The sequence below is a fragment of the Panthera pardus genome, unplaced genomic scaffold (assembly GCF_024362965.1).
Source record: "Panthera pardus isolate Hobbes unplaced genomic scaffold, ASM2436296v1 HiC_scaffold_7, whole genome shotgun sequence".
In the NCBI taxonomy this organism is placed as follows: domain Eukaryota; kingdom Metazoa; phylum Chordata; class Mammalia; order Carnivora; family Felidae; genus Panthera; species Panthera pardus.
The window spans coordinates 4,487,879-4,513,343 of NW_026527002.1; the positions used below are offsets into that span (position 1 = coordinate 4,487,879).

Consider the following 25,465-nt stretch of genomic DNA (forward strand, 5'->3'; position numbering starts at 1 on the left):
ATATTTATAAATACACACACATATATGCATAGTAATATGTCTTTACAGAGTTCTTTTAACTTCTGCTCACTTTTCTACCACAGGGGCATTTAAAAGGCTTGAATATGTGAATGTCTGCTAGCCAGATTTAAAAAGCTGAATCGAAAATCTGTTTCCATGGCTTTGAAAGAAAGAAAAGAAAAAGAAAGGAAGAAAGAAAGAAAAAAAGAAAAAGGAAGGAAGGAAGGAAGGAAGGAAGGAAGGAAGGAAGGAAGGAAAGAAAAACAAAGACTAAGTTATAGAGAGTTCTCTCGAGAGCAGCCCATCTGTCAGGACAATGTTGACTAAGAAATAATCATATTCTTATCTAAAGTTTTGAGTTCTTCACCATTACATTTTCATTTATCACTTGTTAAAAACTGGGTAATTCTAAAGTGCCTGACACCAGGGGCTAACGTGGCTATTCTATAAATGTCTCACACATCCCACTATATGCTAAGTTCCTACACTCTATGCCTTCCGGAGCTCCCCACGTCTAGCAGAATGTGGCCACCGGACGGCAGGACCGCACAGCCGGTTTTACTCTTCTGTTCGGTGTCTCACACTTCACTTAGCATTTCTTTCTACCCACAGCCAGGGAGGAGTGACATTCTAGGAATGAAGAAAAGGAGAGCTTTCTGAGCCCCGGGAGATGGTACTGGGAGGGCGCCCTGGGACAGTCACAAAATACCGGCAACCGAATTCTCGTCTCCCAAAGCTACTGGGTGCATTACCGCCTGCCCCGTGACACGCAGGACGGTAACACACAATCTCATCTGGGTAGGCTACGTGCTTTTGAACTTCCAAAACTGAGCCAGAGTTTTCTACTCTATACTTTAGTTATATTTTTATTTTGAAATTGGTCTTCCAGGAAAAAAATACGTGTATGTATCTTCCCTATCTTATACGTACTTCTTTTTTGTATCTTGTATCTTAGGAACCAATTAACTGGATATACCCCCTACTGAATGTCATTAAAATACAATACATAGTGGAGTTCTACTGACCTCTAAGATTTTTTAAACAAAAAAAATCAGTCATCAATTATCATGTTTGAATGTTCAGAGGGCACCTGAAAAAAAATGATGTATGATCTACAAACTACCTAAACTAGAAAAATTAAACCAAAATGTTTGGATACTATCTTCAAGCCAAAATCAGATAATGCTTTAACCTACTGTATTTCTATCATATTCCATTTAATATGATTAAAAAAAAACGGTTATACTTGAAAAATGTATTCAGATACGGGTAAAAAGGTACATGATCCATCAAAACACAACGGGTAGAATTAACTCCCTTTGCGGTGCTTTCATACTTTTAAAGTAAGTTATGCTGATTGATGCAATCTTAAATGTTCTGTTTTTGTCTCCTTACAGTCAAACAGTTGGGTCGTCTGAAAACTGGAACATCCTTTCTGGTATCATTTTAGACCTCTTGTAATTCCTGATTATTATCATAAACAAAAATAACCTGTCTTCAAAAATAAAAGCGGCAAAAAAAACCAAAAAAACAAAAAACTCAGAGAACACATGGGGACATCTCTTTTTTATATTGAATCTGAATACTTTAATAACTTGAATTTCCATAAGGAAACAAAGAATGCTAGGAAACACTGAATAAAGTTTTCCTCACTAAAAAAACTCAACTCATAATTACTTAACATTATGCACATATTGAGGAAAATACTGTTCTAGGAGATAAATTCCTAGGTGATCCATTTAATGTAAAACAAAGACTTCCATATTTTCATTATTCATTAAGAATCGAGCTATAGTAATCAACTATTCTTATGAGACCAGACCAAACCCGGGCTACATGGATAAGAAATCAATGGAAAACATCCATATTGCTAGAATCTGAAGTTTCCTTTAAGACCAAATGCATAAGCTACATAATAAAGGTGTCATGTAAAGAATCTGGAAATCAAGGCTTCTATTCAGTATTTCACACTGCTTTCTTAAGAGAGGGAGTCTGACCTTGAGTTCTATTTCAAAGGGACTACACAGGTGGTTCATCACTTAAAAGTCTCTTTTTTCTTTCCTTGCTTTCTGCTTATTGTCTAAAACCAAAGTGGCAACTTTTGGAAATAAGGTTAAAGTTCAGTTAGAACATTTCTTAAGGACGTTTTTCACATAACTTGTTTTTCACATTACCTGGGTATAAAAACAATTTCATTAATATATAAAGGGTTTGACCATACCGTAAACAGACGTGCAGAATATATTATGTATTAACTTCTAGTGCAAATACACCATTTATGATTTTTTAATGAACGAAATGTAAGTAACATGGAAACATATCCTTATCACTATTAAGCTGTATAATTAACATATTAAAAATAATAAATTTAAGAGAATTCATTAATAAAAGACAGAACTTAAATAGCAATGTTGCCAATACCTCATTTATTTAGAATGTAAAACACAACTGGAACATTTTAAATATATGATAAAAATGTAGTGTGATGCTGTTTATTACAACTCATATTTGACACAGGCATTAAATAGAACAGAAAATAAAACCTAGAAAACTAAGAATACAAACACAGCTACTTCCAAGGAAAGGGCCTCAGAGACCTAGGGTGGGAAGGAGACATGTCCGTCATTACACCCTTTGGTCTAAAGTGTCCAGACTATACCCATACATATAACTTTTTATCAGAAAATAATGGGCTAGTCAAAGAGATCACCAAAAAATAGTCTTCAGATTTTCAAATTAATAAAAGAATTCTAACAGAAAGGTACAAGGGAAAAATGAAACAGTATCCAAAAGAAGTGTCAACACTTTCTAGCACCATCTAAGAGATAAAGTATAAATGTAACTTTGTATTCAGTAGTTACCAATTCTATTCTGTATTTGCCAATGTGAAAGGGTTTTTCTGTAAATGCTAACGGTTTCATTTTTTTGTATTACATATTAAAAAAATAAAAGTACTAACAGTTGACCATTATCTCTAAGAGCTAAACATTGAAGAAAAAATAGAAATATACACAGAAATCAAAGTTTAATTAAGACAAATAGCGATTAGGAAAACCTAGGGGCTCCTGGGTGGCTCAGTCGGTTGAGTGTCCGACTTGGGCTCAGGTCATGATCTCATGGTTTGTGAGTTCGAGCCCTGCATCGGGCTCTGTGCTGATAGCTCTGAGCCTGGAGCCCGCTTCGGAGTCTGTGTCTCCCTCTCTCTCTGCTCCTCCCCCGCTCACACTCTTTCTCTCCCTCAAAAATAAATGAACATTTTAAAAAAATTAAAAAAAAAATTAAACTGTAAATGCTTGGTTCCCACCCCAGACAGACCAAGGGAATCTCTCAGGGTGTGGCCTAGGCCCTACAGATAACCTTAAACACAGTCCAGGCTGAGCACACTAGCCACATCCTCCTGATTTTTAAAATCTCTTTGGACTATCCAAATCTCTATTCTCATTGGTAAAGTGTTACCAATAAAAGCATGTTGGATAAAACTAAGTATTTACCACAAGAGGGAGCAGGTGAATCAGGTACTTGAGTTCTATGAAACCAGTATAGTTTCTCAATAACAACTGAAATATATAATGTAAAAACATCTTTTAATAAGTTCCAATGATATTTTATTACTAATTTTAGTTGTATAAAATAAAGCATTAGGGGAAGATTTATAAGCAACTTTGTAAGAATTCAGAGACAGTAACAGGTAAGAGAACAGGTTTCATTCTCTCTGTAAACATCTTGGGGTATAACAAAGAGACATAAATAGTGCAAAGGTACACAAAGGAAAGGGAAGTAAAAGGAATCCGCAAAAGATTAAGTAATCGTTAACTAGATAAAAAAGAAATTGATCTCACATATTGCCACTTAAGATTACAATTTCTTATGGTTTTCCCGTACATTTTTGTACAAAAAGAGCACGTTAAAGAAAAACAGGGTCAAATGTTTACTGAGTCCTGCCACATTCACATAACCATTCTGAAGCTAGCTGGATCTACCTAAGACTAGACTAGACTTGGTTCTCTGCTCTGTAGGTTTAGGAAAGGCTTCATGAAGCAAATCTTGAAAATTTTCCAGAAAGTTCCAGCTCCAGTCCCTCGAGCTCCTCTCGGCTGACGGTGGATTTCTAAGTGCTATTTTTCTTTATTACACTTGAATTTTAGATGTATGTTTACACAAAATCTGAACATGTCGGCTTAAACAGTTACAGAAAATAGATCCGAGCCCTTAAGTAAACTACATGTCCAAAAGCAGACGTCCCAATCAGATCATTTACATGTTTCCGCCCAGCAGGCTAAGAATACACACAATTCTAGTATGTTCACAGCAACTTAGGACTATCTCACACATCTACGGTGGAACATTCAAATAGAGATTAGGTTTCGACCAGAGTAAATTAAATCAACTGAGAATAAAACATGCTCACCTCAAAAAACAGTTTTAAAAGTTAAACAGCTTCACACTTGATCTAAATTCTTTTTGATGTAATCATTTCCCCTGGAAGCGATTTTCAGCAGCTCTTTCACTGCACTGCATATTTGTGAAATACCTGAAGATACACTGGGGCCAGCATGGTGACCAATTCACACAACAAACAGTGAACTAAATGAAGAATGGGCCGGTGAAACTGACAACAATGCTTCTACTGCTAGTTCAGAAATGAGAAGCACAACTTCAAGTGTACAGGATGGGTCTCGTTTTCTGCTGGATCCTCAGCAGCCACCACAGTGTTGAATATAACAAATACCTTTGAAGGAATAAAAAAGTACAAAAATGTACCTACGCTCCCAAACTTAAAAGGCTCACAACTCGGACGGAAGCAAATGATGTACACAATACCTAAAATGTGTATTTTTCATGTCTTAATTTAAATATCAAGTATACTGGCAAAAGGCATTAAGTATACGGCAAATCTATTTTATCTGTTACCACCGCAGAACGAGGCACTCCAAGGAAGACTGAGGGAAGGACATTCCATTCAAAAGAAGTCTGTTAACGTTAGCTATGATGGGAATCTTCTAAAATGCAATACATACTTTCCTTCATGTACCGAAGGAGATTATGACTTCAAGTCAGCTATTATCCGTATAATCATGTGAGTATCATGCAAAAGTAGAGGTGTCCCCAACTCCATGAAGTTATTCTTGAAGTGGGGACCCGCCAACTAGACAAAATGGAGAGAAATGGAAAACCTTTTCGAGTGTACCTTTCGATTCGCTGGACATTTTTTAACCCTACCAGTATGCTACCCATTCCACAAAAACTGATGAAAGAGCGAAGAGAGTCTGATGTCCAGGTTTCCACCTGGAAGAATTTGGGGTAGAAAATAAAAAGCTACCTCTCACCAGAATGAGCAACAACAGGAAGAAGAAAACGTGAACTGTTTGCCTCGTGTGGGACCGAGTAAGAGACGGTGACCCGAGCCGGAAACAGGCCACACTTCCGGAATCTTGTGCACACCCAAGAGATGTGCCCTAAGCACCATGTATTTAGCATCCAGTGTGCTGGCCCAGCCCGGAAGATCAAGAGTGTCCCCGGTTCAGGAGACGGGCCAGGCCTTGGTGCTAGAAACCGGTGAATCCTCTGTATATGGATGTTACCCGAAGACAGAAGAAAAGATCCACCCTTCACCCTTCGCTATCCAAAGCCAAATCAGCTTCCCTAACAGGACGGAAAAGTGTTCACAAAGGCAGTGGAAAGAGACTTGAAATCCAGGGAAAGAATCTTTGAATGCCAAAGGTGTGGGAGGGTGGCTGAGCCGACCCCTGCAGAAGCCACACTCCAAGAGAATGTTAAGACAGGTTCTAGAAGGGATCAGGAACTCCAGCAGGCCAAGTAGCCCTGCTGACTCGAGCCGATCTCTGGCTCTCATCTACGTGCTCAGTCCAACCGACCGAGTCCGCTCAGGGAAAACTGTAGGAGGAGAGCAAGGGAATAGGCACCAGCTCCTACCCTGTGAGGTCTTCACAAGTTACTTTACACATAAAGAGACAAATTCGGAAAGCTTAAGTAATCTTCCGAAACACAGGGTTGACACTCCTAACTTACGGTAGTTTATGTTCTATAAAGTTCAGCAAACACTGAATTACCAACTGCCGAACCACTCTAGTAGGGGAGACACGTACACACGCACACATACCTCAAACACATAATAATCTTAAAACCTAAAAACTCAACCTGCTTGTTCGCTTTATTTTACAAAAGCGAAAACGAGCTTCCGAACTATTAAGAGATGTTTGCCCGAGAGCATCCCAGGAGGGGCCAAACACGGGCTCCAGAACCAGAGGAGCTGCTTGTGCTGCACCGTCCCCTTCTGTCTTCATCTGCTAGGCTCCTCTAAAAGCCAGCTGTGACAAGAAGGCACAGCTGTCCCCCGTCCACCCCAGCGAGGAACATGCAGAGTGACCCAAAGTGTTCACGCCTCTGCTCTCGTGCACAAATGACCTCAAAAGCCACCAAGTACTGATCTGAGAGTTACAAATAAATTTTAAGTAGCAAATTCACAAATAATAGGGAGCAACTAACTGTAAAACAAAGACAATCTGAGTTGGGGAGAGTTGATCCTGAAGATAAATACAAACTCAAGATGTGCAAGAACAACCTAAGATTTTCCACACCAAGGGGACTGCCTTAGCACTCTGAAGAACAGTATGAGGAAATATAACCAGAAATTACTATGAAAACTTTGTAAAATTTCTAAAATCTGTAGTTTCCTAATATTTGATGTTTGTATTACTATTTGTTGCCCTATAATAATTAGCAGTAATATTCCATAAACACAAAATCACCTGGGTATTGATTTTTAGAGGGAGTAAAAATGAAAGAGATGGTTGAGATTCGTAATGACTTCCACTCCACAACCATAAGTGAAAACAGGGAAGAGCCCTAAAATATAGACTAGTGACGGCAGCTCAAGACAGGGTATGTGGGCAGAAGATGCACAGAAGCCTAACTGGGACAAAGAAGGAACAGTTCAAACAGCGATGAGTTTTACTGAATTCAGAAAATATGAGTAGCCTAAATGAAATAAATGGTTCTTTTCAAAACAGATTTGCTCAGAGCCCAAAATAAAGCACATGCCAAGAGCCTTTGTAACTCCTAAAAAGAAAAAAAAGAAAAAAAGAAAAGAAAAAGAAAAAGAAAAAACCAATCCTCACACAAAAATGGCGGGGGGATGGGGTGGATAGAGGAATAACTGAGGTTTGGTTTAATACAAAATATATTCTAAAGCAAACACTGAGAACCTGCAGAATGTGTTTTGTCTTATCAAAAAGAATGGGGGGTGGGGGCTGAAGACCACTCTGGATTTCCCTGATTCATCTCTGGCTTAAAGTGAGCCAAAATAGATTCCTAAAAGAGGGGCTTAAAAGAGCATGAAAAAAATATTTGAAGACCGTATTTCTGATAAAGCATTTGTATCCAAACTGTGTAAAGAACACTTAGACATCAATAAGAACACCCAACAGCTTAATTAAAAAATGGGGAAAAGATTTGAAGACATTTAACTAAAAACATGGGTACGACTAAAAAAACACAGGAATAGATTCTCCTCCACATCATTTGTCACTACAGAAGTACAAGTTAAAACCACAGTGAGATACTAGTTTATACCTACTATGATACTATTACAAAAAGAAAACAAAACACCACACAAGCATCAGTGAGGAAGTGAAGAAACCAGAACCTCGTACATTGTGGGAATAGAAAATGGTGCAGCCACTTTTCTAGAAAACACTTTGACAATTTCCTTAAACGTTAAACAAATTTACCATAGAGCCCAGCAATTCCACTTCTAGGAATCCACTCAAGAGAAATGAAAACGGATGCCCAAAGATCTGCACCATGTGAATGTTCATGACCGCATCAATCCTAATAGCTAAAAAGTGGTAACCCAAATGTCCATTAAGTGGTGAATGGACAAATGTGGTATGCCCATGTAATAACGTATTATTCAACCATAAAAGAGGAATGAGGTACTAATACATGCTACAGCCTTGAAAACATAAGGACAAGTGAAAAAAAACATACAGAAAAGACCGTATGTTGTATAATTCTACCTATATGAAATGTACAGAAAAGACAATCTATAGAAACAATGTAGACGAATGGTTGCCAGGGGCTGGGGTGGGGACAGGAAGTGGATTCAACTGGGAATGGGGGATGTTTGGGGGTGATAGAAGTATTCTCAAATTGGACTATGATACTGTTTGCATAACTGCAAATTTACTAAAACTCACTGTACACTTAAAATGGGGTAATGTAAATCATACCTCATTAAAGAGAGAAGGGGGCTAAAATGAAAGCTAATACTGGAGCATCTCAAGTCAAAGCAATCTCACGGCAGTTGAAGGAGGACCATTCAATGTCCTCTGGTAAACAGAAAAAGTACAGAGACGTGACAGCAACAAGTAGCCTAACTCATCAGCAACTGGGCGATACAGTGTGGGCAGGAAGTTGCCTGTAAAGCACATAAGCTGGCCAACTGTTTTACCTTTAAGAAGTAGTACTGTAAGCTGAGGTAGTGGCAAACACAGCATTGGAATGATTCTGGCCGTTTCTGCAGTCATTTCTATTAACTCAGGAACTAGGCGAGGAAAACATTAAGTTGGATGAACCCCGATATTTTAAGTTTCGTAAGAAAGCTGTAACTTTTACATCGTGGGTTATGTAAGAAAATTGGAGGGAATACGTAAGCAAAGAGGATCGGAATGGAGAACCACCCCCACCTGAATTAGAAAGATCATAGGATCGATTTGCCTTCATAGATCTGATAGTTATAACTCAACTCTGGGAAACTGAGGACTTGGGAGCCCTTTTCTTGCACCCTGCTTTTCAGTGGGATTCCATAGGTATGAAAAAGACAGCACTGAGAGGAGGAATCAGTACTTGATTCTTTGTGTCAGTCTTTAGTTCTCAGAAGACTTCAGGAAAAGCCAGAGGAATAAGAATTTATCTTTAATGTGAAATAAGTTGTCTAAATGAGGCACATTAGGAGCCGGAGTGATCCGTTCACGTCTGGAGCAAAAACACATTCCACTTACGAACAACTGCTTCAGCCACGAGAAATTTGCTGATATTAAGAAAACCTAACTTCCTCTCACTGAACAAAAGCTCTCGCCAGACTGTAGCCTACGTGCTACAGGTGTGTTTCTGGAGTGGCGGTGGAAATTCCTCAACGAGCGTTTTTCTCATCTGTATTTACCAAGCCACAGGCTCCGCACTCTCCGGGCGCCAGCCAGGACTCCTCCAGATCAAGCTCGGTGTGTCCTCGGAGGAGAACCACTGCCTATGGTGAGCACCTGTCACCCTCATCTTGTGACCGGGAGAGAAGCATGGCTCAGAGCCGTGATGTTAGTTACTTAATAAGGACAGAGCTTCTGGTAATAAGGTCACTGTGAAGCAACAGACCCAAATCCGACTCGCCATGCTCGGGTTAATGACAGGGCACGTAGGAGCGACTTTCTTTAGTTCCATTGTCCTGGCTTAAAGCACTCACAAAGCAAACCAAAAACGGAGAGGCAGGGGTAAAAAGATTAGGCTTCCTCAGAAGCTAGACCAATCCAAGGTTTATTAGCTATAATCATTGTTTTACAGACTCTGCTTTCTGCCTTTCCTTCTTTAGAGTGCTTTTATCTTCGTCACCAAAGGACTATTCCACATCAAAACACGAAGAACTTTATCTTGGCCTTGACTCTGTCAGACACAGATAAATCCTGGCATAATGTCCAGTAACCATCGTCATACATGTAACTAAAGACCATGACACCCTGGAGCCTTGTAACAGGAGGAAAACATCTAGTGCACCGTGGATCACTTACACGGGGGTCTGTTTCTCCACGCTGCCCTCTGGTATGGAGGTAGGCATTCAAGACACAATAAAGCTTGAGGTCAGCCTACAGATGCATCTATCTGGCCACAGGAAATGAATCTCCTGGAGAGGCGACTGAGTAGAGTTCAAGAGGGCAATCTCACTGCTAGCAAGGTTGCTAACTAGTTATGACCTGCCTTCCCCCCAGCCCTTGCGCTACGACTGACCTCCGTCAGCAGGAGCCAGCTGACAGGGCTAGAGAAGTGGAAGAGAGGGTAACAGGTGCTCTGAAACTGGCCAGACAGGCTGTGAGGCCTAGACTCCAGCCTAAAGCTGCCAGAGCTGGCCAAAAAATGCACTGTTTCAAAAAGGTCGGGGTCCCCAACCTGCTGAGAAAGTCCTGTCTCAGGAAGGGCAGGAATACCAATTTTAAATGTAAGCTGCTAAACTTCTTTGTTGGTAAAAATTAATAATTTGCCACCATTTTTTAACATACCATCCCGTATCAAAAACATACTCATCGGTTGTGGGATAAAACAGAATGTTTTATTTATTAGATTGTATCATGTATCACGAACTGACTCAGTTGTTTTTTCATGAGCTGGATTGCAGGTTCCAGGACTAGGAGAGAAAGTAAGGAGCCAGGCAGTGTGTAAGAAAGGAGGATTTCAGGCCTGAAGATGCCTTGAAAGTCATTTAATGGGACTACATAATTGGCTGCCCAAACTAGGGCAGTTCAGGAAAGAAAAGGACATTATAAATACTGATGCAAGGACAACAGGGATAAACTAGGACTGTCCCACACCCTGAGACACAGACTCCCCCTACGACAGTATGCTCATTTCTCTATTCAAAATCCTTCAAAGGTTCCCCATCACTTCAGAATGAATTTTAAATCACCGTCTCATCACTACAACTTGAGCACATGCCTCAACGATAGCATGTATCACACTGGATGAAAACTGCTGATTTTCTCAAGTCTCTCCACTCTCATCAGTCTGTGAACTCCAGGGCAAGAGTCTACGTGACGGGCCTTGGTGTTCTACCTCGATGTTTGTCACGTAGCGGCACTTGGTAAAAATAATGGCTGTTTCCATCAACATCATGTCTCAGAGCATATTTTCCTCCATCCATGCTTTTTCAACCCACATTCTGTCTTTCCCAGGTGTCACTTCACAGCCATGTGACTTGAGGCAAGTCAGTCAACCTCTCTGTGCCTCAGTTTACTCACCTTTATACGCAGGATCCTAATGGTACGTACATCACAGGATGATTAGGATCATTAAATGAGGTACTCTACGTAAAGTGCTTTCACCACCACCCAGCCAGCTTCCCAAAGGCAGATCTGTTCCTTTGGATCACTGCTATATACTTACACCACGAACAACGCCTGACGGAACAGACAGCATGTCCTCCGCAAGCTTACTGACACGTACTTTCTTTCTCCAATCCCTTCCTTTGCCTCACCGGTGCCATGTATATACTCTACACCCCCTCTACACCCACTCCCGTGTCTCTATCAGAAACCTGGCACCCTTCCCTTTAAAATGGGACACAGAGGACCACGAAACTCTACGCCAGCCGCCAATCACAGCCCTTCACCTGAAATAGATTACACGAGACTCCTGAGCTCTCTGCCTACCGGCTGTCCAATATTGAACAGACGATGACCGGGGGCTGAAAAACACTTCCGAGGACTTCTTCAGTCTAGGGTGAAATGCACATGCTGCCTCTCAGGGTCAGGGCTGAGACGAAGAAAAGACTGCTACCGCCTTGTGTTTCCACACTCAAGTAAGGAGGAGAACTACTCTATTGAGTATATACATTCAAAGGTATACAAATTTACAAACCCTGGAAATCAGAAACAGTTATACAAACTCAGTTTACTTTTTAAAATAAAATTTCACAAAAATAAAATTACCTAAAATTAAGCCCACCATTGTACTTAAATATCCGGTTCCACTTCCCAGGTTAAGAAAAGACAATCCTGGTTGAAGTTTCAACGCTTCCATAACTTCAGAATAAATGCAAGGTGCTGACAAGTGTATGTTGCCATGCTTCCAGGCTAAGTCTTTGTACGCATTGTCTCGGTAGCCTTCCAAATAGTAATCTCCGCGATCAATCGCTCTGAAGGCTTGCTCCACTCTTTCAGTGCGGATATACTGAGCTTCTTTTAAGTTATCAATTAAGTCATCATTATCTTCCCCAGCACTCACAGCTCCTCCCATGATAGTATTCAAATCAAATCATAAATTTTAAAATGTAATAAAATTAGCAGAAATGGCTTCCAATAATGGAGTGTGGTTTGTTTTCCCTTTAATATTGCACTTGATTTCCAAAAATAAATTAATCCTGAAAGGGAAGAATAAAAATAAACAGGTTTAAATTAATGCTCAAAGGAAAAGTAATTCCAGTTTAGTAAATATATAATAGTCATCATAACTACCATTTTTCAAGGATATATTTTGTTCCAGACATAGGGTTAAGTTCCTCAAGATTATTATTTACTCTTATAACAACCACAAAAGGTAGCTTAAGTTCGATCTCTTCTGTACCTGTGGCAAATCTTGGACACCGAAGAGTTAAGTCACCTCATACTGAAAGGCCAAATATGGTAGCCATTAGTCACAGGTGGCTATTTAGACCTAAATTAAGTAAAATTAAATACAATGTAAAAATCAGTCAGGCACCCCAGCCACACTTCAAGTGCTTAACAGCTACGTGTGGCCAGTAGCTGCCACACTGAACAGAGCTGGTCTAGAAAGCGACAATTCTGGGACACAGTTCCAGGTCTTTCCGACTCCAGAAACCATGCTCTTAATCATTAAGGCAGGCAGCCTTCGGAGTATGGTGAGTCTAGTTTAACATGCATGAATTACTTCACTGACTTAAAACTTCCTAAACTTAAAAATCCACTACCACCTAAATGCTAAAAATCTTCAGTGCACCACATAAATTCAAAATGTTAACACAAAGCAACATAATTACCCAAACACTGAATACAAAAACAAAACAAAACAAACCCACTTTAAAACAAACTCCCACACGTTTAAAATACACACACCCACACACAAACATATGTGTGTTAAAGTGTTTTATTTGGTAAACCCTGTGGTGATAAATAAGGAGACCACAATTTTATTAAAAACTTTAATAGCATAAGCACCAGAACATGTTACACACAGGTACAATAAACTTCAACTAAAAATTTCAGCATCTTCAAATGAAAACATAAGTGCAACTTGATAAACTAAGAATTTTAACACATCATGATACACAATTTAATCTTTGATTCAACTACGGTTAATAAATGAATTTCACGTAACAACTAATTTCTTAATTAATAAGTCACGGGAGGGAAAGTGAGAAATGAAATGCCCATAGCCAAAAACAAAAGAGTTTTGACAGCCGACCCTGGCAGGGCTGTACCCTCACTCTTGACTTTTATTTTTTATTTTTTTATTTTTTTAACGTTTATTTATTTTTGAGACAGAGAGAGACAGAGCATGAACGAGGGAGGGGCAGAGAGAGGGAGACACAGAATTGGAAGCAGGCTCCAGGCTCTGAGCCATCAGCCCAGAGCCCGACGCGGGGCTCGAACTCACAGACCGTGAGATCGTGACCTGAGCTGAAGTCGGACGCGTAACCGACTGAGCCACCCAGGCGCCCCTTGACTTTTGAGTACAAGAGCAACTGAGGCCTCGAGCTTCCTCAGGGTTCTCAGACTTCTGTGACTGAACTGTCCCAATAGTCCAGGGACAGCTTCCTCACCAGGCCCTGTCCCCACTGTCTGTGTCTTCTTTTGTCTTTTCCTGTGATCTCCTTAAACTTTCTGAGCAGAGGAAATACTGTGAACTCATGTCACACTATTTAACTTATGGAAACTCACCTCGACAAGTGAGTTGGCTGGCTCCAATGCCCCCACAACCCCAAAGAGAAGTAACTGGAAAAACACATGGGCTTACAGCACCATCCTCAATGAGTAGACTTCGCAGCACACGGAGACGTCAACGTGCTCTTCCTTCCACAGTCTTAGTTTGGGCACCCCTTTCTAACCCAAGCATCTTAACTCGCTGAGCAAAATTCTAGCATTTAGAGATTTGTTTCGTTTTGTTTTTCACGACACGGCCTCTAGGCGTAGGCTAACTTTTCACCTGGTACTCAGAGTGAATGCCTTCCCGGGATGGAAGAAAAAGTGGCTACGCTGAACTGGAAGCAGCTCATCAGTCCCAGCGTGGCACCTATCGCAGGACTTTATGAAGCCTAATTGTGACTCTGAAGACATTTGATGGCTCTCCTCGAAGGGCTGTATCTTACTAGTTTGAAAAACTATTCCCCTTCCGTTTGCTTCCAGGGCTAAGGAGTGACCCAATCCTTCTCAGGTCCTTCTGGGCTCTAACCTGTCCCAACTTATCACAGCAAACAAACAAATGTTGACTTCACCACACAGAAGTGCTCACTCGTGGTGAGAAAGGCAGGAGGAAGAATCAAACCAGTAAGAACTGTTCCCATTTGCTGACAGACCCTGTACCGTACTCAGTGTTTTGGTTAAAACACATGGTCTCCTTAAAAGCTACGCTAAGCCTGTGAGGAAGGCGATCCCTTGCCCACTTTCAAGTAGAAACAATCTGTAAAGGCCTGGCTGGGATACTACAATGCATGTGACTGCTGCTACAGGAGCCCAAAGCAAAGTGGATCCAGGAACCCAGGAGAGCTTTCTCAAGAAGGCACAGACTGGGTAACACAGTTAAAGGACTAAGGGAATCAAAGGCTGAGGAAATGGCTGGTATTAAAGCGACAGAGTAGATGACCCTTTTAAGAAACTACACGCAGCTGGGTACTTTTGATCACCTTAAGACCTTTATCCCGTCGGCCAGTGATTTTTTTTTTTTTAAGCCTGGATCCTTTTGAGAATCCGATCATACTTTGGTCCTTCTCATTGACAAATGAATGAAGGAAAAGTTTTACGCAGCTTCAGAAGGAGTCTGAGTTCCTACAAACCCATGAGCTGAATCTAATTTAAGAACATCTACTTGATGCAGCAGAGTCAGCCGCAGGTATTAACAAGGAAGGGAGATTAAAAGGGCAGGAGAATTACACTTCCATTTCAGAGAGTGCAGTGTAATCTGTGTTTCTGATCTACTGCAACAGACCGGAGAGCAGGTACTTGGAAAGTTGGGAAACACATCACCTTGTCAAGAAGGAGCAGCGCAAGACCTGAACCAGACTTCCAGGACACTCTGGTCTGATGGGAAAGAAACACATCTGAACACAAAGCTGTAGGGTATCCAGGAGGGAGGTGATCAGGAAAGGTTTTCTGGAATAAGAGGAGCAATCACCGCAATGCATCATGTTTCCTTGAACAAGATGTAAGGTAAGGATGTGCAGATAACAGTCATGGTGGTCTGCATGTTCATGCTGTGAAGTGACAGCAAGGTACAAGCTTATGCACATGACAGAGACACCTTAGCAACTTACGAAAACTTTCAGCAAAAAGCTGAAGTTACAGAGGACCTGCTTCTAAGGTAGATGCTGTCACAGTTACTTCAAGTGGTCTGGGGAAGCTATGAATGCAGATGAAAAAAAATGATAAGACACTGTCCCTGAATTAAAACAACATATGAATTAAGGCTATATCCAGGTTCAGATTTTAAAATTCTGATGAAAATATACATATGAAAATAAAATGATATCCATAAGCAAACTGTCTTCTAGGGCCTAAATTTCAAAACGAAGATGAACCCTGGGGTTTAAGGCTGTGAAAGACTGAAGGACTGTGATGTCAGGTGCAAATCCCAGTAGATTTAGCTATGCTAGAAATCTTATGAGGATTGCTATTATCTTTGTCTGTCTTTGTCAGTAACCTGGTTATACAGTTGCACAGGTTTTCAGTGGTATGCCCTAAGGCTATTTCTCCCACATGTCCCGCTGTTTTCTGAAACATTAGTAGGTGTTTTCAGATGTTATAGAAAAACCCAGTACTTGACCTCAGGCCCTTGAAGGATCTTAGGAAATGTGAGGGACCACAGATCAGTGTGGAGAAGAGCTGGCATGCAAAACTGTGAAATGGGATAAGCAGAGCCGTGCAAGGACGTTACGAAACACTCAGCCCAGACGCGGGGATACAATAAAAGGACAGGAAAGTTTTCCTAAAGGTGGAAGACCGGGTAAGCAAGAAGGCAGAAGGAAGGAAAAGTATTCAAAACATGTGGCAAAGACAAGGAGACAAGAGGCCATGCGCCTGCCCCTGGTAAGGCCCTACAAATAATAGCGCAGAGCTGAAGCGCAGGAATAGAAGCAGTGCTTGGTGAGGCAAGAACGACTAAGAGACATGAAAAAGGAAGCTTGCAGGCCACACACACACACACACACACACACACACACACACACACACACAGCGCTTGGACTTCCTCCCGCAGACAATGGAGCCAGCAAAGGCTTTTGAGATGAGAGACATATTGTATGACTAATTTTAAAACAAGATGTAAAGGAAAAACCAAAACTGTAAAAGAAAGAGAACATAATTACAATTCGTTATTTGGTCTGGGGAAGACAATGTTTATACAGTCGGAATAGCGAAAACACAGTGGCTGATTTAATGTGAGTAGTCGCTGGGGCGCCTGGGTGGCTCAGTCTGTTAAGCATCCGACTTTAGCTCAGGTCATGATCTCTCGGTTCCTGAGTTCAAGCCCCACGTCGGGCTCTGTGCTGGCAGCTCGGAGCCTGGAGCCTGCCTCAGATTCTGTGTCTCCCCCTCTGCCCCTCTCCTGCTCACTCCCTCTCTCTCAAAAGTGAATAAAAACATTACAAAAAAAATTTAATGCGAATAGTCATTTAAGCACACTAGGAAGGATGAGAGGGAGGAGGTGAAGAGATAAAGAGGGATATGGGAGCTAACACCTCATCTGTGATTCCGGAAACTAAACGCTGTCTAAATATTTAAGAAGAAGAGCAAAAGAATGATCTTAGTTAGCAATGCAGAGGTAACTTCCTTACCATGAAAGAGCTGAACACATTAAGTTCCCTGTGGAGTGTGAGTCTCCAGGTAGAAACGAGTGAAGCCATGAACTGCCAGGCTTTGTCTTCAAGGGATCACTTGGCTTTCTAAATTGTGCACATGCATTATTTGAACAAAACTGACAAGCTGAATATAAAGGGTGTGTGTGTGTGTGTGTGTGTGTGTGTGTTTGTGTGTTAGACCAGATGAATCTAAAGACACATAGAAAATAATTTCTGAAGGAATAAAAATACACTTAATAAAATAGTTTATGGTAGAAAAATCAAAGAACAAAAAAGAGATTATTAACAATTTATACCACAGAGCTTCAAAGGTAAGTCATTTTATCATACAGTTCCTAAAAGTGGGTGGAAAATGAATTATTATAAATCACATTTCCATAATGTTGACAGATTCAATTATAAAAATATGTGCATTTGCATAAAATTCGAAAACCAAGTAAAATAAAAATGATTCATAACCCTAATATTTAAAGAGCCACTGTTAATATTCACTTTCTAAGCACATATATGCTTTCTTATTAACAAAATTAGTAATATTATTACTTCAAACTTTTGCCAAATAGGTCTTAAGCATTTTCACGTCATCAAAAATTCTTCCAAAATCCAGGTGTGCTATCCCACCGCATGGAGGCACCAAAATATAATGAGTCCCCCCGCTGACTGCTGGGCAGTGAATTTTGGGTCACACTTAATGTGTATGTGAAGAGTTAGTAAGTTAAAATCTGTAACGAATATTGTGATAATTCAATAATAATCCCCTAACTTGAAATACACTTCATTTTTTATGAGTCAAGCAAGCACTATTAAAAAACCATCGCAGCATTAAGTCACAGAAGTGTTTGTCGTTTGTTAATTCTGAGATAATTCCACCTCAATCATGGAAAAGTGCCAAATGCAAGTCAAGAGACTAAGGTCTAGCCTTGGTCCCACCGATAAACTTTGCTGTATGGCTCTGGGCAGCTCTCCAGAACATCATTTCCTCACCTGTGAAATGAAGGGGCTAAATTCTAGGATTCCTAAGGTTCCCCAGAGCTCTAATTTCCCTGCCATTTTGGCATCAAACCCGCATTTGAGGACAGCTGAGTTCTAGTTGTGCAGGAATGTCTGTCCATGCCTGGGCACCTCTGTGACTTTGATCACATTTTTTTGGTGCCCCACTCCTGCCATTCTCTCCAAACATGGAAAAGAAAGAAATGGGAATGGTCAAGTCCTACATCAAACAATAAAAGCAAACTAAGGAATCGAAGAAAAAGAAAAGACCAAGGCAGAATAGAGAAACGTCAGAAAAGAAGACTGGACAGCTCACGCAGTCAGATCTTTTGAGAACGAAGTCACCATATCAACTCACGGAACACAATTCCGCTCCTTGGCACTTTCTTTCTCGTGTGCGTGCTGGGGTTCGGGGGAATACAACAGGGTGCGTACATTCACACGAGCTCACCTGAGATGATCTGTAAGGTGTTCCCAAAAGTTGCGTGCCAGTCTTTCAAAATAAGGGATGTGGTTTCAAGGTATTTGGTTTAGGGGAAGATCTACAGAAGGCCCAGTTCAGTATTACGGTGTCTTTCAGGCCCCTGAGGGATGTTTTACGGAAGGTTAAAAACAAGTCAAAGGAGGCGGGCGGCAAACAGATGGCGGACAGATGTCACAGCGCTGGGGAACAGTGAACGCTGACTCACGCTCTTTCCCTCCTAGCGACCAGGGGCAGGCAGCCAGGTGCTGCTTGCTGCTCCGTTCTCTGCAAAGGTGAGGACAGGGCTCACCCGCTTTGGGGGAAAGAAGATTAGTCATCCAAAGGACAACACGCTATTTGAGGGCATGAGCAGAGGGTCGTTCTTCCTCACGCCTCAAAGATCAGAGGAGCCACGCGAAGCCTGTTTTGAGTGTGCAAAGACACGGGGGGGTGGGGGGTGGGGGGTGGGGTGGGGTGCTTCTCAGTGATGGCAAACAGATCTGATGAGATATAAATACAGAACAACAAAAGAAAGAAAAGGGAGGAACAGACTAATGAAGGGGTTCAGAACAAGTCTCCCTGAGATGTACCACTTTGGCATGTAGACCATTTTGAGCTGAAGGCAATCAAGACCCAGCAGCCTAAAGCAAAACTGTTACCTCTCTTTAAACTACCTAAAGGAGTTTAGCTAAGGAGGTGGGCCCAGAAAGAAAGCTATTACCAAGGCCATTTTTTTTTTTTTAATTTTCTTGACCCATCTGCAGAGCAGGACGAATATCTGCTCTTACCATCCCGTGAACCTCCCTATGACCTCCCAGGCCCCTATCCCACTTCGTAGCTCTGGATGGATGGATGGCATGTAAACCTCAACTGCCCAGCTTCTCCTTGGGTCTGTCTCTGTGGGGCTCCCATACAATTCAAATTTTCTCCCATCAATCTGTCTTATATTAATTTGATTATCAGAGAAGCCAAAGAACCTAGAAGAGCAGAAGGAAAATATTTTCCTCCAACATTAAAGATTCACTACTCATGCGCCCAAAGCTACCGGGAGAACATCCAGGTAAGTCTATATCCAATGATAAATACACATCTTAATTTTTTTTATTAGTGATAATATACACAAGCAATTCCCTATGTTTCTATTACTACTAACTTCATTTTATAATGAGGAGACCAAAGCTCAGAGCTTATGAGTAGCTGAGCCACAACTCAAATCCAGTTTGGCAAGCCATAAAACCCTTCTGAAACAGAACAATTTGCAAAGAGGCTCCTGGCTCATAATTCAAAAGTAAACTTTTCATCCCCTTAGCTAAGAAGATTCAGATCTCCCTCCCTCTCTCCAATTTCCTTTTTCCTCCCCTCTAGTACTCTGGGTTCCAAAAGAAGAATGGGATAGTGGAAATAAAGCATCTGATGTCATGTACTGACTATGCAGCCTCAGGCAAAAGTCTAACCTGTGATCTTCAGTTGTCCTTGTCTATAAAATGAGAAAAATATTAACTGCATCATAAATTTGTAAACAGTGCACTGCGCATAAGACTTCTAATGTACACATGTCCAATAAATAATCCACTTTCTTTCACATCTAGGACAAAAAAAGACACATTCAAAACGTTCATTTTTAAACACAAAGGACCGAAAAGGGAAACAAAAAAGTAAGTGTCAATTCTGAAATCTAGTGACGTTATCACTTAGTGACCTCCTGAAGACAGAAGTACAGGGTGAAAATGTAAATCCTAAAGAAAAGCCAAGTTACAGTGTATACAGAAGGGAAAGGAATAATACACCCCTTCGCATGTAAACTGATTGAGAGGCGTTAATGTAAAAACAAAAAAACCAAAACCACAAACAAACACAAACCAATGCAGTGACTTCTGTCATGCTCTGGGCCATAAACTAGGCCACGAGGCCCACATCAGGACCAGCTGCCCTCTGTGCTCACTTACACGGGCTCAGGAAGCAGGCAGGTAACGAGACTCTTTGGTAACTTACTAGCTAACTTCCACCTGTGCTAATTTTCTCTAATGGAGCATTTGTTCCATAAATCAGCAAAAAGTAGCTGTCTCATATAGTTTTCTTTTGTTCAACACATCTTTTCTATCCAAATTGTAAACTCAATAATAAAGATCAAATAAAACGAAGATAAAATAAATATTTAAAATATTCATCACAGTTGTAAAGGTGTTAGCAAGCATTTAATAAATAACAAACATAATACACTGTAAGAGCAACTTCAAGCCTTTTACTTCAGGAAATACTTTCAAATTTGAACATACCTAACAACTACAGCAAAGTGAAAGTGTATTTTTCCTTTAAATTCTCTTGAACTCTGGAATCTTCATCTGATCAGACGGCTGATAAGCCACTCTCTCAAGATAATTCAAGATTGTCGTCTCCTCCCCAACCCTTCAATTCACTACTACACAGTCTCAAGTAACAAAATAAAGTTCTGTTTAGAAGCAACCAGGTTCTATATTTTGATATTTATCAAGTTGCAAGGTGCCTATATTCACAGACGTAGACTCTTCAGTTATATTCTCAATTCTATTCCAGTCTTGCTTCCTATGCCTTTTTCTTCCCTCTACCTCCCCCCTCATTCTTTTAACTTTCCTATTCTCCTTTGCTGGGGGCAGTGAAGACCAGCGCAAACTCAAACAAGACTGGAAAAAACAGTAGGAGGCGGCTTTACGTGAGTTCAAGGTATGGGATATAAGGTGAGAGAGGAATATAAAACATTTTTTTTTTAATTTTTTTTTAACGTTTTATTTATTTTTGAGAGAGGGAGAGACAGCATGAACAGGGGAGGGTCAGAGAGAGGGAGACACAGAATCTGAAACAGGAAATATAAAACATTTTTAAAGGACAAGATGAGACAAGCTGAAATCTTATAATTTTGAAAATTACAGGATTTCTTTTTTTTTTAATTTTTTTTTCTTAATGTTTTTATTTATTTTTGAGACAGAGACAGAGCATGAGCAGGGAAGGGGCAGAGAGAGAGAGACACAGAATCAGAAGCAGGCTCCAGGCTCTGAGCCATCAGCACAGAGCTCGATATGGGGCTCGAACTCAGACTGTGAGATCATGACCTGAGCCGAAGTCGGATGCTCAACCGACTGAGCCACCCAGGCGCCCCGAAAATTACAGGATTCCATGTACCTCCAAAGTCTCCTCCGCTCCTTTTACTCTAAGATCTGAATATATGACCTCTTAAAACCTCTATGAGTACACCATTAGACATGTGTATCCCTAAACACCACACAAGTATACTCCAAATGCCCTCGATATGCAGTCCCACGTATCTCTGAACTACCAAAATCCTCAGAGAATTACTGCCTCAAAGTTTAGGATTACTGCTTAACATCTTCAATTTTTCAAGAAACGTTAAGTGTTGTACTAACCAACCTTAACACTTAAAAAAAAAAATTCCTTACAGAAGCTACAGCCCAGAAAAACTTTTCAAACAGAAGAGGTGTTTACCTCCTGTAGCTCAGGGAGAGTCTGAGGCAGAATACTAAACCGACACTGGGTTTTCTGGTCTGCTGAACGATGCTCTTAGGACGTCATGAGATCAATAGGGAAGCAGGAGAGAAAAGCATATACATTGTCAGCTCCTCTCCGGTCAGTCTTTTAAAGTTGGGCTTCTTTTATTTGAAACATTTTGAGTTCACAAAGAACAATATTCAAATAAAAATAAAAGAATATCCCCAAAGCAAAATCCCACAATTTGGGAGTTCAGATGATCGGCATCTGTTCCCATCACAAACCAGAACATGAACTCACACCAGAGATATTCTTCCTGCATATCATACTGTGGAATGCAAAGACTGGCCTTGTCACACCATACAATTTTGAGCAAATTGTTATCTTTCCCGGCTTTAGTTTTTTCACCTGGAAGATACTGCTACTAAATCAAATTTTCTCGATGGCACCTGTAACAACTCTAAAACTGTCTAAGCATATTTGCTACACAAAAATAAAAAATGTAAACAGGTTAACTATAAAGTTTTTTGGCCTTATAAAATGGTATCTTTCCAGAGGCCACCATGACCATTTTATCTATGGACAGGCAGTGAAAGCTACATAGAACAAAATACCTCGTTATACATCATTTTAATTTGCAGTGCTTCCATACCAACTCGTACAATTTCATTAACTACTCCAGGATATTTACACAGGACAGGTGGTATTATCTGCACTACCCATGTGAAGAAAACCGATTGAGAACAATTTGTTCTAGATTTTCCATATAAGACATATTTCAGTCTTATTCATAGATCTAATGTCATGCATTACCACTAATATTCACATTATCAGAAATAAAACAGCAAATGTAGGTCTGAGACCCTTTGACAAATACACACACACACACACACACACACACACACACCACATTTGATACTATACCTTCATTTCATTTATTGGGACAAATAACTCTATCCCTGTTTTTACTCATGACCCAGAGAAAGTTAAGGAAGTTCTTAAACTGTAATCATAAGATCATCACCACAATGCTACAAGCTCTAAAGTAAGTGGTCACCGTAAATGATTAATCTTGTACCAACAGAACTCATTTGGAGAAAACTGTCCAAACTGAACCACCAAAACGCTTGTGAAAGCTTATTAAACTATAGCTCAGTACCTCCCGCCAGGCTTCACTTAGACAACTTCTTCACCACTGGTCCAGCAAGTTGAGCAGGACACAGGCACACGGAGGACAGAAAGTCAAAGAATGGCTTCAGTTCAGTAGACAATCTCTTTTCATGGAAATTAGTCTCTTAAATGGTTAGTGTATCTTCATTAAAAAAAATGTTTAAATATTACTTTCAATTTGGCTACAATAAACTGACACACTGAAAGCTTTTAACAATGTAAGGAATTATTTCATACTAATTAGATTGGGCTTCGAACGGTAAACAGCAAACTGCGTACTCATAACTGAGAATGTTTATTAATAGTACACTTTAAAATACTAAATGCTCTCGCTCTCAATAAAAAATTACTCAAAGCTACTAGTACTGCCTTCCATTTCGATATTCTAAGTTTTGCACAAAAGACTTCCATTTGGTGATTTCCTCATTCAATTAACAAAACTGGGCGCCTACGTACGCCTCAGGAACTATGGCAGGTATGCAGGACTAAGAGACCAAACTCCAGAAGCTAAAGTCAAATTAGAGAGCTTTCTTATAAGGTAACAGTTACAGAAAGCTCGCTTCATTTCATGGATAAAGAACTGAGCCCCAGCAGCTGCCTTGTCCAAGATCACACAAGTCATTGGGGCACCTGGGTGGCTCAGCGGGTTAAGCATCCGACTTCGTCTCTGGTTATGATCTCCCGGTTCGTGAGTTCCAGCCCCATGTCGGGCTCTGTGCTGGCAGCTCAGAGCCTGGAGCCTGCTTCGGATTCTGTGTCTCCCTCTCTCTCTCTGCCCCTCTCCCACTCATGCTCTGTCTCTCTCACAAACAAACATTAGAAAAACATTTTTTTAACTTAGAAAAAAAAAATCACACAAGTCAGAAACCCAAGTTTTTGCAAGTCATTATATACTAATCTTAGATAAGAGAAAATCTATTCAAACATTAGTATAAAGCCAAAAAGGCTGAATTTACTCCTTTGTTTAAATTTTTTTTTTAGGTTTATTTATTTTGATGGGGAGGGCCATCAGAGAAAGAATTCCAAGCAGGCTCTGCACTGTCAGGGATTGAACTCACGAATGGTGAGATCATGACCTGAGCCGAAATCAGCAGTCGGATGCTTAACCGACAGATCCACCTAGGCATGCCAAGATTTCTTAAAATTAAGTGAGCAGAACGCTTCTTTTTTAAAAATTCAGAAAATTTTCTTAAGTTCAGTATTTAATTACTGATAGCAAGCAATATTACTGAAACCTGACTTTATGACAATTTGTTGGAGATTGTAAGGAAAAAAAAATGTCCAAAATGAAACTACTACAGAAAACAATGTATTAAGTATATCTAGACTGAATCCACACGGGTTATAGTGGTGAGTTAGAACATTAACGCAATGTAAAATTTTGGTCTGAATTCAACAGGATTTATATCAATAGGAATGTAACAATTTTACTCATTTGCTCCCCTTAAAAAGATTATTTGTAGAATGAATATTAATGTATCAAATTATAATAATTTCATATAGGGTCGTAGCTTCATTACAAGTGATATTCTAACAGAATGTGCTGTTGTCAACATAAATAAAAATTATACTTAAAGATCATATAACACAGTGTAGGTTCTAGACTGGAACCCTAATTCTATAACTTCTATGTGATCTCAGGAACATCATTCACCTCTCAAGGCCTTAGCTGCTACATGATAAAAACAATATTGGTAACAATAATTACCTCACAGGATTAGCATGAGAAGTATCTGAGATAATGTATGTAAACTGCCTACAACAGTCCCTGTCACATAGCAAGTACTCAATCCGTTACCGGTTTCCATTAACACAGGCTTACTTCATCCCCTCACAAAAGACCATGGTCCCATTTCAAGAAACATTTATCAAATGCATAAAAATGTATATGTAATATCTATAAAATACTTTGGATTTTAGGTGTCAATTTTCACCAAGATCTCAATAGCTGGACGATGTTTCTGAGGGAAACCAAAGCATGGAATGACTAGAGAAAGACACTGCGAATATACCTTGCGATGCTGGACAGAATTGAAGGAATCATCAGTATGAGCTCGTTAACTTGACTTGGACAACTACACACACACACACACACACACACACACACACACGTATAAAACAGAAAGCTACAGAAAACACACATACATACTTTCCCTTTGTTTATGAATGCCTAAAAGATAAACAGGGATTCAAAATAAACCCAAACTCTGGTTGCAAAAGGTGGAGGAAAACATGTTTTGCATTTTTCTCTACTACATCTTCCCATCTATTAACAGCAATCTCCCATTCCCCCGCTCCCACCGGAAGACACTCGAGTGTCCACTCTTCCATCGGTAGCAGGAGCCCTGGAATCTCTGCTGCGGTCTCCGCGCTCCGGCTCTCACAAGTAACCGAGCGTCTTCAACAACTACTCGAGCCCCAAAGTTCAACTGCAAGGAGCTACTCCCGCCCGCTATCCAACCCCCGGATCCTTATTTTATTCTACAACCACATCTGACATCTACTTTGCCCGTTCTTTTTCTACCACCACACTCATTGTCACTAGTGCTACA

The 25,465-nt window shown here is 40.4% G+C and overlaps 1 protein-coding gene and 1 long non-coding RNA gene across 3 annotated transcripts in view; one reads left to right on the forward strand and one right to left on the reverse strand.

The window, feature by feature from the left end:
* PCMTD1 (protein-L-isoaspartate (D-aspartate) O-methyltransferase domain containing 1) overlaps nucleotides 1–25,465 on the reverse strand; it is a 70,501-nt gene that overhangs the window by 26,918 nt on the left and 18,118 nt on the right. The window contains exon 2 of one of the 2 annotated variants that reach the window (XM_019428935.2): nucleotides 11,712–12,142. The exons of the other annotated variant lie outside the window; for it this stretch is intronic. Coding sequence (XP_019284480.1) covers nucleotides 11,712–12,018 — 307 coding nt within the window. The 5' untranslated portion in view covers nucleotides 12,019–12,142. The remainder of the gene's footprint in view (nucleotides 1–11,711; nucleotides 12,143–25,465) is intronic. 2 annotated transcript variants of the gene reach the window in all.
* Nucleotides 9,192–9,886, forward strand: LOC128775339 (uncharacterized). The gene is made up of 2 exons (XR_008420061.1): nucleotides 9,192–9,273; nucleotides 9,605–9,886. It is a non-coding gene; the product is annotated as an uncharacterized LOC128775339 (long non-coding RNA).